Source organism: Balaenoptera physalus (assembly GCF_965194825.1).
Source record: "Balaenoptera physalus genome assembly, chromosome: 13".
In the NCBI taxonomy this organism is placed as follows: Eukaryota; Metazoa; Chordata; class Mammalia; order Artiodactyla; family Balaenopteridae; genus Balaenoptera; species Balaenoptera physalus.
Window position 1 is genome coordinate 57,703,219 of NC_138892.1, and position 18,911 is coordinate 57,722,129.

At 38.1% G+C, this 18,911-nt stretch overlaps 1 protein-coding gene across 6 annotated transcripts in view; it reads left to right on the forward strand.

Annotated features, from left to right (window-relative positions):
- LRIG3 (leucine rich repeats and immunoglobulin like domains 3) overlaps window positions 1–18,911 on the forward strand; it is an 87,966-nt gene that overhangs the window by 45,416 nt on the left and 23,639 nt on the right. For 2 of the 6 annotated variants that reach the window (XM_082422700.1, XM_082422703.1), the window contains exon 18: window positions 8–1,141. In XM_082422700.1, coding sequence (XP_082278826.1) covers window positions 8–252 — 245 coding nt within the window. In that variant the 3' untranslated portion in view covers window positions 253–1,141. The other 4 variants (XM_082422698.1, XM_082422699.1, XM_082422701.1 and 1 more) reach the window with 3 other exon arrangements.

The following is an 18,911-nucleotide window of genomic DNA, read 5'->3' on the forward strand; positions in this document are numbered from 1 at the left end:
CTTTCAGGAACATTTGGAAAGCCGCTGAGAAGACCTCACCTGGATGCCTTTTCAAGCTCTGGACAGTCATCAGATTATCAGCCAAGAACCTTTCACTTGAAAGCTCGTTCTTCCCCGAACTTGGACTGTGAGTCCGAGGAAGATGGGAAAGAAAGGACAGATTTTCAGCAAGAAAATCACACGTGTACCTATAAACAGACCTTAGAAAACCACAGGACTTCAAATTTTCAGTCTTATGACTTGGACACATAGACTGAATGGGACCAAGGAAGAGTTCTAACATACTACCTCAAGTGGACTTTTATTTAAAAAAGAGAGAATCCTATGATTTTAAGTGGAGCTATGAATTTTAAAAGGATAAAATGTCTTATTTATACCGATGGACCAAAATTACAAAAAGTTATAAAAATTTTATACTGGGAGTAACTTTCATATAAGAATACCTTTTAAAACTATTTTACTATTTTATAACTTTGCTTTATGCAGAAAATATCTTATGTAAATTAATGGTATAAATCCATGACTATTTTATGTATTTTTATAATGCCAGATTCCTTTTTATTGAAAATGAGTACTAAAGCATTTTAAACAATAACTGTCTTGTACGTTTTTTGAATAGAGGCCACTTCATTTTATTTTGCACGTTACATTTAATAAATGTGTCATTTTGATCCCAAGCCCCATCTATACAAGAACAATCTTTATTGTTTTCAACACATTTTAGGCTTAATGATTTCATATTATTATGTCTCACGTTGGTGAAAATTACATTCAGCACGTTAAAATATGAGCAAATGATCGTTCTTTGTACCTCCCAGGGTGGTTGTAATATAGACTCAAACCAGATTAGTGTATGTGAAAGCACATTGCAAATGAGAGCTACAGAGATCTGAGGTGCATTAATTTATTTCTAACTCTACAAACGAAAAGATGTGTCGTTGTAGTCCGGTGTACTATAGTACAACCACCATTGCTGAAATCACTGCTCACGCCACGTTTCCTTAATTACAATAATGCTTTATGTCGTCTAATGCTTTGTGCTTTTCCAAATAGTTTCACATCCACCATCCCTTTAATTATAACAAGAGTGGTTTATTGCGCCTTTCTATTGTTAAAATGTCTAGAGCAGATGTGGTGTTCATCCTCTGTTCCAGGTTATAATGGGACGCTGGTGGAGTTCTTTGCTGTGCTTGGTTTTCTGCTGAATGAGCAGTTCTTACAGAAAAGGTACTCTTAAGCTATTCTGCAACATTCTTGAAGAATTAAAATATTTTCCTAATTTGGTCACCACGACTCTACTTGTTAAAAACTGAGTATCAAATCTGTTACTTAAACGTATACAATTATTTAAAATACTTGTTTTAAGCAGTATTTAGCTGAAAATATCATTATGTGACTGGCCTATATACACATATAAAAAAGAATATAGTCATTTCCAAAATTAAGTGACATAGTTTGAAGTAATTGAATGAACAAACATTAAGTTTAATAATTCAGATGGTGAAACTGTTTTTTTCCCCTTAGTAAATCCTTGAAATTAGCATTGAAGAAGTTAATATAGTACATTAGACTTTAAAATCTACTAACCTGTTGAAGGTGTGAATTTATGTCATTGTCAGTTCTTTGAACTAAATTGAAAGCGTGTATTAGAAAAGCAGATTCTTCTCAGAGGGTAATTTGGGGGTAAAGTTTTCCTATTTAGTGAGTTTAGAGCTTTGTTGTTTGTGAGCCAGAAGCCTGGAACCCAGATTGCAGTAAGATTTTCCTCCTTTAATTTAAGACACCAGAGTCCAAGACAGGAAGTTGATCCTTCCTGGGACCACCAGTGACTAAGAGCGGAGAAGCGATTTTGTATGGTTTGGCTTTATCATATCGCCAGATCTTCCAAATCGTGTTAATTTGTCTTCATTATTGCCAGATGTGATCCAGGCATCGATAAGTGGTCTACGCAAGGATTATGAACTTCTTTTAAAGGATTTAATTTTTCCAGACTTAAGCACAAAGGTTTAAATCATTAACACCTAAAATTCAAAAGTTAGATTCACTCTACGTTAACATGATTTTTCTTTTACTCTTCTTGTTTGCTGAAACTTATGGATGACATATAATCTTAGCTGTCTGGAGAAACAGCGGGAGCTTAATTTCTCTTTGACATTTGCAGGAAAAGAATATCTATAATTTTGAGACTCCATATTGAATTAACAAAGTGAATCTAGTAGGTTAAGATATCCTAAAATAACATAGACTTAATTAAAAATGTAGATAAATATCAGATCACTTGGCTTATTTATGAGAAGGAATGCTTAAAATTTTCAGTTTGATCTTTCTGTGCTTTCTGGTACAAGACTATTCTTTTACAGTGTATCTTAATAGATGTTCACACAACTTTTGTATATTTTCTCTCAATTGCACTATTGACACTAAATGATGGGATAGTTACTGTGTATAATCTTATCTGTTTTTTTAAGATATTGGGGAATAAATATTCCTTAATTGTGGTAGGCAACATTTCATAAAAATTAAATTTCTGTGGAACATCACCATTTATTTTCAGTTAGAAAATAACCAAGAAAGAAAGAAGACCAAAAAAAGAAAGAAACCAAAAGTTATTTCTCAGAATAAAGCCAATGGTAGGTACCATTTTAAAAACTTGACAGAAAAAAGAAGGGATGATTTGGTGTTTGTACACACTTGAGGAGTTTTAGTCCTCTTGATTTAATGTGATAGGAAGTACTTTATAACCAGTATTAAAATAGATGTGCTACCTTGGTATTTTTCAAAGAGAATGAGAACCAAATGTCATTGCAAAATGCCTGCTCTGTCTCTCCTGCTCTTGGAATCTGCAGTGACTGGACTTGTGTAATTTAGAACTCACTATTTTTTAAGACAGCATTCTTTTAACACATTGAATAACACAATGTCCTGCCAAAGAAGCTATTAAAGTCTTCAGAGAGGTGTACGGTTTCTTCATGAATTGAATAGCTTCAATATTCCAGAAATATCTCATTACCGGAACTTATCATTTCTTAAACTAACATATAAAGAGTACTGAACAGTCTCGAGAGGTTGCAGATTTGACCTAAAATGGCTCAGAGGTACTTTAGTAGGTATTTTCTTTTAGAAGAGGATTTGCCCACAATATTTATACTGAATTATCCCAATATTTGGGGCCATTTGGTTTTTGTTTTGTTTTGAGAAATCTGATACTGGTAGGGTGTCTTTTATTTATTTATTTATTTTTATAAATTTATTTATTTATTTTTGGGCGTGTTGGGTCTTCGTTTCTGCGCGAGGGCTTTCTCTAGTTGCGGCGAGCGGGGGCCACTCTTCATCGCGGTGCGCGGGCCTTTCACTGTCGCGGCCTCTCTTACTGCGGAGCACAGGCTCCAGACGTGCAGGCTCAGTAGTTGTGGCTCACGGGCTTAGTTGCTCCGCGGCATGTGGGATCTTCCTAGACCAGGGCTCGAACCCGTGTCCACTGCATTGGCAGGCAGACTCCTAACCACTGCGCAACCAGGGAAGCCCAGGGTGTCTTTTAATAAAGATGTTCGATTTTACCTGAGGCATACAATCAAGATAAAACATACATAAAAGTCTATTATAGATTGAAAGGTATACAGTTTATTGAATACATTCTTACCATTGCAAAAATTTCAAGTTCTTTTCACATTTGTATTCTATTTAGTATCAAGGATCTGAATTCTGTATCCTGAATTCCATATCCTCCCATACAATGATTGATACCTATGAACACAGAAATTATATCTACTATTCACCTGTAGCTTTTTATTAGAATTATTTTTTTAATTAAAGAATTTTTAAGAATACATTTTAAAGCATAAGGTAAAGCAACTCACGACTGTTACAATTTCATTCTTGGATTTCTTCTACAGTTATTTTTTTCTTCTGTCTTTATTGGGTTTCATAGTTGATTTGGCCTTTAAAGAACAAGTTTAACTTTTTTCTTCAATCATGTTTGAATATAACACCTAGTTCCTTCATTGTTTGGCAATACATTGAGAGTATTGTCATTGTTTTGGTGGTTATTGTGATATCTCTGCATATGGCTCTTTTCCCCCACTCATTATAGAGTGGGAGAAAAATAATAGTACAGAGTAAAAGTACATATAATAGATATACATCCACACTTTTTAACGTATCATCTAGAGCTATCTCTTTTAAAAAAATTTTTTTAATTGAAGTATAGTTGACTTACAATGTGTTTCAGGTGTACAGCAAAGTGATTCGGTTATACATATATGTATTTATGTACACATATATATATTCTTTTTCAGATTCTTTTCCCATATAGGTTATTACAAAATACTGAGTATAGTTCCCTGTGCTATACAGTAGGTCCTTGTTGGTTATCTATTTTATTTATAATAGTTGTGTATATGTTAATCCTAAACGCCTAATTTCTCCCCTGCACCCCTCCCCCGCATATGGCTTTATTTTGACCTATCTACAGCTCAGAGTTGGAATTTGGTAACAACACACCATCAGTTGTCAAACTTTTTTATGTATTTATTTTGCATAGGTGATGTGAAATGATTAAAATGATCCTTGTCCCAATTACCGGTGGGACAGGAAACAGGTTCATAAATAAATTCTTATCATTCAATGTGTTAAATGCTATGGGTTAGCAGGGAGCCTGTCACTGGCACCGATTTTGTCTTAATTCTAACTGAACTACCTCGATGTGTTACATGCACTCACTCATCATGTCCTAGAACAAGCTGATTACCTGGTTTTTCCACCTGCGTCCCAAAACGATTCCAGATCTGGCACTCCCTTTTTTGTTTAATCATCAGTCATCACCATTCCTGTTGTTTTGCACCTGAATTTTCTCAAAGCTGTTTATATCTTCCCCCTTATCCCATTGCCATAGCCAACTTCAGACCCTTATCTGTCTCTTGCCGTAGTGTCTTCTTGTCCCTTGTTTCTCTCTCTCTGTTTCACTGTTACCAGAATTATGTTTCTAAAATAGATCTAAATGGGTCACTTTTCTGTTTAAAACCTCCGATGGCTAAACTTTTAATCTAGTTACAGTGTATAAGACCTTTTACACACTGATCCCAGCCCACCCTTCAAACCATGTCCCCTCCCCACCCCCCCAACTCCCAGCATTTGTACACACAGTACCTGTGACCAGCCCCTATGCCCCTCTGTGGCTTTATTTTGACATATGTACAGCTCAGAGTTGGAATTTGGTAACAACACTGTCAGTTGTCCCTGTGCATATTTTATCTTTGGTTCAACATTTTTTTGAGTGACTACTACGCTAGGCGCTGTCTTAGATACTTGAGCTGTAATACCATTAAAACAAATATTCTTCCCCCAAAAAGCTCCTAGACAGATGACAGAATTACTACCCTGAAATGTTTTTTCTCTTATCTGGCAGAATCCAGCTACTTTTTCAAAACCAAGCCTTTCCTTTTACCCCAAGCACAGCAACTTCTTCCCTTAGGACTTTCTATGAACCATCGTGAGAAAAACCACAGGGAAACTGTTAATTACAGGGCCAGCTGTGATGTCATTGTACAAGAAATACTAAGAACAGTTAACTTGTATGTCAATAGGACATTTTCTAGGAAGAAATAAAGTAAGTTAAAAGATCAGTGGATTTTTTTTTTTTAAAATCACCAGATGTTTTGGTCTATCACTCATCAGGAAAATCAAATCACATTCAGTCTATTAAAAGTCTACTAAAGGTAAACAGGTGGCTAGGTGTGTCATAATAAAAGATATTAATATGATCAATTAATTAGTGGATGTGATTTGCCTTTCTTATGACACAGCTGATCACTACTCAAAAAAATCACTACTACTGCAAAAATCTCTGCCATATCTGAGTTTTGTTTTAATACTTACTTTGTCTCTTCAAATTGTTTCTCTTTCCTTTTTGCATATCTTGTAATTTCTTGTGAAAACTGGACACGGTAGATCAGGTAATAAGATTTGAGTTAGATAGACTTTTAGTGTCAGACTTTATGTTTTCTTGAACAGGAGTTCAATTCCTGCATGCTGTAGCTATGGGTGTTACAGGCATCAGTATCCTTTAGGGTCCTTATATTTTTCTCCCCTGTTGTGCTTGGGTTTCCCTGGAAACTCATCCCTTAGTAGAGCCTATGTCTTACTGCTCTCTCAGTTGTAATCTACTCTTACTATTAAACTGAAGTCCTATTAATACGGTGATAGGTATTTGGGAAGGCAAGGGTGTTCTATAACGATATGATTAAGCCTGTGATGATTTGGTGTGACAGATTCTTGGGGCTGTGACCTTCAGAACAGTTTCTTTGCCTCTATTTTTCCTCCCCTTTTGTCATACAGGAAAGCTGGAAGTGGCTATAGTTGGCTAATTGCCCTTCCTCAGGTCAGATAAGGCTTTGGTGAATTAGTTTTCTTTGAAGGGTGGCATAAATTACAGAGAACAGAATGCTCTGAGTGTATTTAAAAATGTTTTTCTTCTTTAACTGTATGAAGCACAAGCCTTGGGCTCTTGGAGGTAAAATTCATTGTGGGGGGGTACCCTATGACTGGGCCCCCCCAGAATACTTTCAAGCTAGTCCATACTGTGTTTCCAGCAGTCCGTCTATAGTAGTTCACGTGTTACCACAGTTTGCTTGCTCCAGTGGTTTCTGCTCCCAGCGACTGGTAATTCTCTATATTCACACACCCTCCAGTTTTTAAAATATATTTATTTATTTATTTATTTGGCTGCACCGGGTCTTAGTTGCGGCAGGAGGGATCTTTGTTGCGTCATGCGGGATCTCTTTTAGTTGCGGCATGGGGGGATCTTTTAGTTGTGGCATGTGGGATCTTTAGTTGTGGCACGTGGGGATCTTTTAGTTGTGGCATGTGGGATCTTTAGTTGTGGCACGTGGGATCTAATTCCCTGACCGGGGATCGAACCCGGGCCCCCTGCCTTGGGATCGTGGAGCCTTAGCCACTGAACCACCAGGGAAGTACCCCCCCCCTTTCCAGTTTTTAGGGCAGTGGTTTACCCTATAATCTGAATTCTCTGATGGATTTAAGAACAATTGTTGATTTTCATTTTGTTCACCTTTTTTCTTATGATGTAACTGATGACTCCAAGCTCTTTTCATGTCAGAGCAGAAACCATTTATTCACTTCTGTTGTTGTGTGTTTTTCCCTTGTAAGACCATAGGATTTTCACTTGTTGATTTTATGGCTAGTGACCATTTGTGTAGTTTCAGAGCTTTTCTATAATAACCAATGGGTCTAAAAAGCTTATCATATGGGGAACTCTGCATTTGGATGTTTATCCTCATATTCCTTTCAAAATTCCCCACCCTAAGCTCCTGTTCCTCACCGCAAAAACATTTCCCACAGGTGACCTTTGGTTTTATCTTTGCCCCCTTTTGGGGAAGGATCAACCCCCTACCCAAAATGGGTTTGAGTGTCAAAACTGATGATGTCACACACAGCAAGTGAATACAAAAATGTTTATTACTCAGTGTGACCTTCTACGGAAAGGAGGGCAAGTGCAAGATGGCTCAAGTAAAGCAGATAGGGTCAGCTGGATCTTTATTGTGTCTATAGGTTGAAGCTAGAGTTGTTCAAGGTTTGACAAATCTAGCCACTGGCACAAAAAGAAAAGGGACATTGTGAGCATTTTTAACTTGGTTATCTGTGTTGGGCCAGGCAGGGAGGATGGATAAGTATATAAAATCTGTTAATAGTCAAACAAGTCAAAAATGGAGTCAATGTCTTTATTAAAGTTTACTTCTGATGTTTGAAAAAAAAAAAAAAGAAGCTATCTTCATGACCATGGGGTAAAAACTGATTTCTTAAACAGATCACCAAAAGTACTCATCATGAAGGAAAAATTGCACAATTTAAAAAACCAAGTATGTATTGTGTTGCTCAAAAAACACCATTAAGAAAGTGAAAAGACAAGCCACAGAGTAAAAGAAGATGTTTGCAATATATATATTTGACAAAGGACTTGTAACCAAAGTAATAAATGAAGAACCCCTATAAATCAGTAAGAAAAAACAATCAATCCAATAAAAAAGGAGATGGTGGGCAAAAGGCTTGAATAGACACTTCACAAAGGGGATGGCCAAATGAAAGGGTGCTGACTTTCATTAGTCGTCAGAGAAATGAAAATTAAAGCCAAATGACACATCTACCAGAATGTCTGGAATAGTTTTTAAAAACCTGACAAACCCACATGTTGGAAGAATGTGCAGCAACAGGAGCTACTAGAAAACTATTTAGCAGTATCTACTAATGTGTCCTCAGCAACTAGGAAAATATACCAAAAGATGTGCACCGTGTGTGCACCAAAAGACATTTACAAGTATGTTCACAGAAGTAAAATTTGTAACTGCCAAAATCTGGAAGCAATCAAGTATCTATCAATAATGAAATAGATAAATAAGTGGAATACTATAGTATAATGAAAATGAACACACTACAGCCACCTGCAACAACATGGATGGACCCAGCATAACGCTGAGTGAAAGGAAGCAGACCCAAAAGAACACATATCATATGACTCCAATACACAAGGCACAAAACAGATAAAATTAGACCTTGGTATTTGACAGACTGGTCAAGATAGTGATTACTGGGCTTCCCTGGTGGCGCAGTGGTTGAGATTCTGCCTGCCAATGCATGGGACACGGGTTCGAGCCCTGGTCTGGGAGGATCCCACGTGCCGCGGAGCAGCTGGGCCCGTGAGCCACAATTACTGAGCCTGCGCGTCTGGAGCCTGTGCTCCGCAACAAGAGAGGCCCGCGCACCACGACGAAGAGTGGCCCCCACTTGCCGCAACTAGAGAAAGCCCTCGCACAGAAACGAAGACCCAACACAGCCAAAAATAAATAAATAAATAAATTAAAAAGTTAAAAAAAACAATAAAAATAAAAAGTGCTGTTGCCCACGCAGCATAGTTCCTTTGAGTGACCTTATAATTCACATATGTTACATGGATGCTACTATCTAAGAAACTCTACGCTAATAATAATAACAGCAGTGTAGGAAAAGAAAAGCCATTAAATCTGTGCAAAAACTCCTTGTGATCAAAAGTTAGAATTTTCTCCATAATACTTAAAATTTATAGTTATACATTTATAATTTAAAATTTTTATTATTGACATTTTTTTAAATCTGAAAATGACTAGCCCCTAGACCTCCCCTTATTTTCCTCATTGAACCATAATTATAATTGAAGCAATAGTTTTCAGGCATTATGCATTAGGCATCACAGGGCAGTGTGATACCTAAGAAAAGGGAAACAAATGAGGTGAGCCCTACGATACCAGGTGAGACCCATGTACTAGGCTGTAGCACAGGAGGAAGATGGAGCCAGCCATCTATCTGAGTCAAGGGGGCAGAGCTGGGAGTCTGGGAAGGCCAAGGCCACTAGGGCACTACGAAAGAGAGAACTGCACAGATAGAGAATCCCAGAGATCTGCAGAGGGTCCCCCTCGAGTCTTTGGCTGAGTACCAATCAGAACCTGCATGTAAGGCAACTACCAAAGACCAGGGAAAGAGGAACCTGTAAAAGGATTAGAAAGAACAATTCTCAGCGCTCCCAGAGGGGCCCACCAACCAGAGTGGAAAACCTCATGGTTCAAACGGGCAACAGAGAGAGTACTAAGGACATTGCCTCAGCAGTGGGGCAAAATTAAGCCTGGGCTGAAGACTGCTCTTGTTCGACCTAAAAAAGCTTCAAAAGCAAGCCTTGAAAGGATCAACCTGTTTTCAAGTAACTTAGCTGTCTTTCAGAACAAAGCTCAAGAATATTTATAGGAATTCAGAAATATCCAGCACTCAACATGGTCAAATTCACACTATTTGATATACAATAAAACATTACCAGGCATGGAAAGAAGCAGAAAAACAGGACTCGTAATAAAGGGGAAAAATCCATGGCTAGAAACATATCTAGAAATGACACAGATAATAAAATTAGTAGATAGGATGTTTAAAAACTCATTGTAACTATATTCCATATATAAATAACATATTTAACCTTGTTATAGAAGAAAAGACTGTTTTTACAAACTCAATGGATACAATAGAAGGAGAGTTTGTTTCTCCTAGGAGAGGTCAGAGATTTTCCAGAGGAGGGCATATTTGGGCTGAGTCTAAAGGGATGGGTAAGAAGTGGCAAAAAAGAGATTGGAATTCCAGGCTCTGGAAACTGTAACCAATATCAAAGAGAGGTGAAGGTATAAGGCTATTCAGGGACCAGTGAGTGGCCTTGGGTTAAAGAGAATGTGATTTATGTCGGGGGAACTAATGAGATGTAACTGAAAAGAGAAGTTGCCACCCCTCCATCTTAATCTCTTTGTCCTCAACCTATGGTTGTATGAGTCCTATAAAGCAATATTCATCTTTCCTTAACCTCACCTCTAGGTAATCCTCTCTCTTATTTTTCCTCAAACTTCTCAAAAGCATAATTCCTTTTCAACTTGGGAGTTAGGAATTTGCTCAAATTTAATTGAATTTGCTTTTGCCCAGATCACCAAAAGAGCTCATCAATATTCCTTATTGACTGGACTGATACATTGTTGCATGCTCCTTCCTTTCCGAATCTCTACATTCTTCTAGTTCTACTGGTGTTTTGCTGATCATTTTTTTCTTGTTCTCCTTCACTGAAGCTTCTTCCGTGACCCACTCCTTAAAAAGCAATGCTGCTCAGGGCTTAACCTGATTGGAGTGCCTAACGTCCATCTATTTATTCTACACCAACTTAATTTTTTATTTGCTTGGTGTAGTCTTCTCCAATACTGTCATTTTCAATCTTTCTGTGCAATTTTTAAAGTACAATTTTACTTATTTGAGGTACCTAAAGTAATCAAGTTCATAGAAGCAGTAAGTAGAATAGTGATTACCATGGGCGGGGGGAGGGGGACAAGGGGAGTCGTTTAATAGGTATAGAGTTTCAGATTTACAAGATGGAAAAATTCTGGAGATCCGTTTCACAACAATGTGAATACACTTAACACTACTGAACATGTACCTGAAATTTTTCCCTACATGGTGTTCTTTAGTTTTTTGTTTTTGTTTTTGTTTTTTTTTATTGGAGTATAATTGCTTTACAATGTTGTGTTAGTTTTTGCTGTACAATGAAGTGAGTCAGCTATATGTATACCTATATCCCCTCCCTCTTGGACCTCCCTCCCACCCAACCCCTACCCCACCCATCTAGGTCATCACAGAGCACCGAGCTGAGCTTCCTGTGCAATACAGCAGGTTCCCACTAGCTATCTATTTTACACATGGTAGTGTATATATGTCAATCCTGATCTCCCAATTCGTCCCACCCTCCCCTTCCACCCCTGTGTCCACATGTCCGTTCTCTACGTCTATGTCTCTTTTCCTGCCCTGCAAATAGGTTCATCTGTACCATTTTCCTAGATTCCACGTATATGCGTTAATATACGATATTTATTTTTCTCTTTCTGGCTTACTTCACTCTGTATGACAGACTCCAGTCACTGTGGTGTTCTTTAGTTTTTAATAGAGGCGTTCAAGCTGTTATCATTTCAGATCACTACTATATTTAGAATTATTTCTGCCATTTTATTTTATTCTGTTTCCCATCCTTTTTCTTTGCTTTCTTCATTCCTCCCCTTCCTGACTTCTATTACATTACTGAAATTTTCCTTGTTTACTTTCCTTTTCTCTGTTTTTTTTTATTTTTTAGGAAGTTACCACTAAAATTTTGACATGTATTTCTCTCTCTCTTTCTCTTTTTCTGTCTCTTCCTTCTTTTTTCCTAACAAAAGGTGAAACTTTTCTGTCCTTCTCTCAAACCAGGTAATAACTTAAACACATTTTTCCTACACACTGAGTTCCCACCACGTCCTATTACCCCCGCCATCGCTACTGACATTTCTGGAATTTTTTTGCATAAAGTATAGATTGCCCAACATATTTTACCACCCCTTTAATCATTTTTGTTTTCATATTTAATTTCATTAAGTTTGGTTCACTTTTTTTATGATGAACTATATTATTTGGGAATTCTTTTAACCTGCTGAAAGCTACATTTTCATGGCTTTTGTGGGTCTAAAGATATCTTCATATTGTCCTCACTCTTGAATTATGGTTTAGCTTAGTGTAAATCGTTAAATTGATGGTAGTTGTTCCTTAACATTTCAAAAATATTACTCCATTGTCTTCCAGTATCATTTGTTGAAATCAGTTCTAAGTGTAATTGTCTTTCTTTTTGCTGCTAATTCATCTTTTCTCTCTGGTAGCTTTTAATACTTTTCACTTTATCTTTCATGCTTTTCAATTTCACAGGCATGGGTCTAGATGTGGGTTTATTTTTATTTAACATACTGGACACTAAGGATGTACTTTTAATCTGAAAATGCATGTCCTCAATTCTGAAAAATTAATTTCTAGAAAACTGCTTATCTGTCTTTCTGTTTGTTTTTGAATTCTCAAATTTCTTTAAGATGTGTTTTGAAACCTCAAATAATCTTTCGCATTTTTCATTTACTCTCCTCTGTGTTCTTTCTAGGAACAAGCTCAGTAGTATCTGAATCCTCTAATTCTTTAATGACATTCTAGAAGGTTCTCTTTTTTAAAGTCAAGGACTCTATACATGATTGCTGGTTGTTTCTGTTTTTAGTCATTTCTTCTTGAGTTATATCTGCTAGTTTGTGTTTCACAGTTTTTTTTCTGGGTCTTACATTTTTGTGTCTCTGAGAATCTTAAAACAAAATGATTTCGGAATCATGTATAGATTGTTCCATTATTTTTATTTTTTCAAGACTGACACAGTCTTCCACTTGTAGATCTTGTAGGCTATCTCTTTTAGTGTTAGTTTTAATTATGTGCTTTGGGATTTTTTTGTTTGCAGGTTTATAATTCTTCTTTGCTTCTTTAAGGACCGCTTTCCTTCTGTAGTCATCTTACAATTGCCTTGGGGCCCTGCTGGACCCCTAGTCCAGAAGGAAGTTTTATATTAGAAGCTAAACATGATCTGGGGCACTTTTCAGATTCAGTCACAAGAGCTGGCTGGCAGCTTGGGGTAAGTCCAGCCTGTCTCCTTCAGACACTACAAGTGAACAGATTGACAAATGCCTTAGACCTGGTCAGTGGTCACTGATTTTTCTACAGCATTTCACAGGTAGAGACCCTGTCCCCATGTCCAGTTTCATGCAGTGAGCCTGGCTTCATTCCCTTTGACACCTGGGAAACTTTTGACTCTTGGTCAAACTTCTGGTTCTATCTGCTAGTTTTCTGACTTAAAGCTTAATAGAACCATGACTTTAGCCTCTGTTACTGCTGTGTGTTGCTATTTTTTCGTTACTTGAGTTGGTCCATAGATATTTTCATGTCATTTTTGAGAGTCACTATGTCATATATGTGTGTGTGCGCACACACACACACAAATATATATTATATACATATATATATATATGTATGTATATATATATAAAATCACCATACATACATAGGTGTTTATACTTGCTGGGTGAAGATTGAAGCAAGAAATCATGTCATCCTGACCAGGAAAAAGATCCTCTAACTGAAATTGAAAGTGATTCTGAGGGAGAAACTGAAGAAGATACCAAAGTTCTAGCTTCTGTGATTAGATGGATGGTAGCACTGTTAACCAAGATACACAACATGGTAAGGTTGGAGAGAGAGGGGAATGAATTTTATTTTACACAATTTGAAGAACTTATTAGCAAAGCAAGTGAAAATTTCAGGAGGCTGTTAGGAAGAGAACATACAGCTCAGGAGAGTGAAAAATGCTCCTGATGGAGGGATGTGAATCATTAGCACGTAAGTTAGTCTAAACCCTGAGAAGTTATGAGACCAAGAAAGTTTGTAGGGTGAGTAGATAAGAGCCAAAAGTATAGGGGACAAATCAATGAAGTGGAATTAGCGATGAAGCCTGGAAAGAGTTTTCAGAAAGGTAAAAGAAAAATAAAGAATAAAAAGGAGACTTAAAATGTATTAATTGCCTAGTATTCATTCATTTATTTAACAGACATGTATTGAGCACTTTTTATATGTCAAGCATTATTCCACTTGCAGGGAATACAAGGACAAACAAAATAGGGGCTTCCCTGGTGGCGCAGTGGTTAGGAATCCGCCTGCCAATGCAGGGCACACGGGTTCGTGCCCCGGTCCGGGAAGATCCCACATGCCGTGGAGCAACTGGGCCCGTGAGCCACAACTACTGAGCCTGCGCGTCTGGAGCCTGTGCTCCTCAACAAGAGAGGCCGCGACAGTGAGAGGCCTGCGCACGGCGATGAAGAATGGCCCCCGCTTGCCGCAACTGGAGAAAGCTCTTGCACAGAAACGAAGACCCAACACAGCCAAAATTAAATAAATTAATTAATTAATTTAAAAAAAATAATAAATGGAAGTTGCTGCCTTCACTGAACTTAATGTGGAGGAGAGACAATAAGCAAAATGAGTTAAATACATAGTATGTTACACAGTGACAAATGCTAAAAAGAAAAATGAAACAAAGAAATGGGTTTAGAGGTATCAGGGATGGGGCTAAAAATTTTATATGGGGTGGCCAAAGAAAATTCACTATCATTTGAGTGGTCTTAAAAAAGTGAGGGATCCACCCATTTAGGTCACCGCAGAGCACTGAGTAGAGTTCCCTGTGCTCTATGGTAGGTTCTCACCAGTTATCTATTTTATACATAACTGATTCACTTTGCTGTACAGTAGAAACTAATACAACATTGTAAAGCAACTATACTCCAATTAAAAAAAAAAGTGAGGGATCCAGCCACGTTGATATCAGGGGGCAGAGCAGTCCACACAGAGTGGAAAAACTGCAAGTGCAAGGGTGTCGAAGCAGGAGCATTCAACTGGGGTAGGGGTGGAGGAGACAAGGGAGAAAAGAGTAGGAGATACTGCCGGAGAGGTAACACAGGGGTCAGATCATGGGGCCGTAGGGGCCATTGCAAGGATTTTGGCCTTTTCTCAGTGCAGCAGGCATAGACCTTGAAGGGCTTTGATCTGAGGAAAGACTTCTATGTTAACAGGTTCATCTCATGGCTGTGTTGACAATAGACTAAAGAGGGCACATTGGAAGTAAAGAGACTAATGATGTGACCATTTTATTAATCCAGGCAAGATGTGATAGTCCTTTGGGCTAAAGTTATAGTTGTGAAGGTAGTGAGGATTATATTGTTTATATATTTTGAATCTAGAGTCAACAGGATTACTGATGGGTTGGATGTGAGGTGTGAGAGAAAAAGTGGAATCAAGGATGACCATAAGGGCTCTGGTCTGAGCAACTGAGGGATGGAGTTGTCTTATCTCAGATGGGGAAGACTGTGGGAAGATCAGGTTAGAGAATATCAGCTCGGGTTTGGACAGATCCATGAATTCTTAGTGACATCCAAGTGGAAATGTCAAGTTGGTAGTTGAAAATGAGTCTTGGATGGCTTTACAAATTCAGGAATCATTAGCATAAAGATGGTATTTAAAGTCTTTGGACCAAATCAGCTCACCTAGGGAACGAGCGTAGCCAGAGAAGGAGTCCAAGGCTGAGCTCTGGGTTTCTCCAACAATGAGGACTGGGAGATGAGGAAAATCCATCTACACTGACTGAGAAGCCAGTAGTTAAGGAGGAGAGAAACAAGCAAAGACAGTGTCTTAGGAAGCCAAGCAGAAAAAAAAAAGTGTGTCAAGGAGAAGGGAATAGTTGACCATGTCAAATCTGCTAATTCAGATCAAGAAGGAGCAGGACCGAGAATTTATTATTGGATTTAACAATGTGGAGATCGTTTGTGACCTTGACAGTGACCTGTTTTGGTGGAGTCATGGGTGTGAAAACTTGATTAGAGTGGGTTCAAGGGAGAGTGGAAAGAAAGAATTTAGATACAGAAAGTATAAATGATTATTTCAAGGTGTTCTACTGTAAAAGAAAAGAGAAATAGGGCAGCCACTGCAAGAGAAAAGCCAGGCAAAGAGAGGTTTTTTTGTTTGTTTGATTTTGTTTTATAAGATGGTCAGTAAAATCCTGGTATGTTTTTAGGCTAATGAGAAAAATCTAGTGGAGAATTAATAATTGCTAATGCATGAGAAAGAGAGGGAGAGAGAGAGAGAATTTTAGGACCAGAGTTTAGTGTACCAGTGGGCCACCTTAATCATGAAACCATGAGCGTGGGTGACATCCACCCTGGTGTCAGGAGAGAAAGTGGACCATGTGGACGCTGATACTGGAGGGTGGGTACATGTGGTGATGGGAGATAGTGGGATTTCTCTTCTGTCAGTAATATCTTCTAACTTCTCAGTGAACAAGGAGTTGGCTGAGATTGAAATAAAGGAGGAATGTTAGAGACTGATTTGATCTCAGCAGAGTAGGAGAGTGATGTAACTCAGACAATGCACTTCCACCAACACAACGCTTTCTAAGAACCTGAAGAGATGGCTCATAAACTCTGGATTCCTCTTGGCCACATTTTAAAGCTTCATGAATGACAGGATAAGCTAACTCTTTAATGATGTAATTGTTGTATGATTAAATTACTAATTTGTGACCAGTTTAATACATATTGGTAACCATGGTCAAATTATGTATCTACCTTTCCATAATCAAGAAGTCTCAACAACTTTCTGAGGGGCAAGTTGGAAAGAAATGTATGAATGAAACCTACCTAACATTTTAGGATTCACAATTCAATTTATTTTCAGGGAGGCCATATTTTTGGAATTTTGCGGGAGCATTCACTATTGAATGAGAGATAAGTATGTGAAAGGAGTGAGAATAAGAGAGAAACTTCCTATACAAACAAATTAGATCAAACCTCATCAGTGCTTTGTATTTATTTTTGGAACAAGCATTGAGACTATTATATTACAAATAAAACAAGTGTTTATAATTGAATGAGACACGTCAGTTTAGTGGTGAAGTCCCAGATTCAGGAGTCAGACATCCCTGCTCTAACTCCGATTACCTAAGATGTGAGTTATTTAATATCTCCAAACCTCAGTTTCCCTATATGCCGTTGGGCAATAACACCTACTTTCTAGAGTTTCTGTGAAGATTATAAGTTATACAAAAGAATATGGTTCCAAGCACCTGGGATAAATAAAGATAGCTACTATTATTTATTTTACTCTTACTCTATTATTGAATAACATAGAGCAAATAGGAAACCTGGTTTCATTTCTGCCAGTGAAAATCTTGGACAAATTCTTTGTTATGGGGGAAAAAAAAAAAAAAAGACCTTCTCGTATACTTATCTCACTCTGAAATTGTAGATGTAAATGAAAAGCTATATCTCTGAGGACAGAGATTTGGGTTCTCCATTTGACCTGAAACTATACTTTGAGTGTTTCTGGGAACTATTTTTTATTTCCTCACTTTTAAAATATGGTTCATAAAATGAGTAAAGTATTTGTCACAGGGATGTTGTGGAGATCAGCGAAATGACATACCTGAAAGCACTCAGACTACGGTGCCCTAGACACAGCTGCGTGTAAAGGGCCCAGGACCCCACGGTTGAAAATGGATTCCATGTTCTTATTGTGTTTGAGCTGATAGTTTTTGAAGGATGTTGAGGCAGGTCCTTTCATTGCTCTTGGGATCATCAGTAAGCCTCCACTGAAGAAAAGGACCCAGATTTGACTATGAAAAGCTTTCTTCAACTGCAGCGGTCTAAAGGATGTTGTAGAATCACCTGTCTTCTGTTCTTCAGAATAGCAAAGTGACCTGCTCTCTAGAAGGTTTCAGCCCCGTTTCAACATGAAGGAAGAAATATGAGAAAATGATCTCTATACATTTTTTCCCTTAAGCTATACAGAATTTATACAGTGATGGGGAGAGTGGAGTGGGCGGCAGATAATTCAGCAAAGGTTCACTGAGTAGTTTGTGAATAGAAATGTGCTGTTATATTCTGTTGGTGAAGGAAAGCATGTTTTTAAAGAGACAATGCTGAATAAGATGAAGGGACAGATTCCTGTCCATCGCCACCGCTACCTCAGTGTGGTCCCTGACAATGGCAGAGACAGTGACTGCAAGCCAAAGGGAGAAGTGATTGATTCTGACTGGCAACCATCTGGCAAGATTTCCCAGTGGTGGTCACGTCGGAGGTGAGTGTTGAAGAATAAAGCGCTTTATTTTCCGTAAAGTAAATTAATTAGAACTTTGAAAAACAATATAGAAGTTTACAAAGAATAAAAGTGGACTGTAATACACTCCCCAGAGAACTAATTGTTACCATTTAGGTGTAAATCCTGTAGCTATCTTCTGTGTGTATGCATACGTATTTCCAAAATGCCCACTTTAACATTCTGGGGCACAAATTCTTTTACTATGTATCAACTTAAATACTATGTATCTTTTACTGTGTGTATCAATCTGATTTTGAGTACCTATCTTCCCGGCTATATTTATGTCTCTGTTGCTTGGCTTCTGGAATCCCACCCTTGCCCTCCACCACCATACTCTAAGAGATTATTTCTAATTACCATTACTTTGCAAACGGAAGTCACATTGTAGCCACATCATGCTGTGACCCAGATGAGCTATGATTCGGGCACAAAGTGACCCAGGTACATGGTGACCATCGTGTAACTAGTGACCAAGGCATGCTAGATACTCTGACTCAAGTACATGGAGACAGAGGCCCACAATAACCAAGGGCTGCTGAGCCCCATCCACATAGATACCTGCATGAGAAAGAAAGCTGTGGCCAAGATATCATACGACCAAAGCACATTGGTGCCATTACAAAGATATACCATGTCAGAGGAGCTCTGTGCCAACATGCTGGGACCAAGTCGTAGGGGGACCAAGGAGCACTGTGACCCAATCATGGTGTGACCCAGGTACATTCTGACCAAGATGTGCGAGGTCTAAGGAGTCTGTAACTGAAGCAAGTTGTGATCAAAGTAAATGGTACCCCAGGAGCCCTGTGACCAAGGCATGC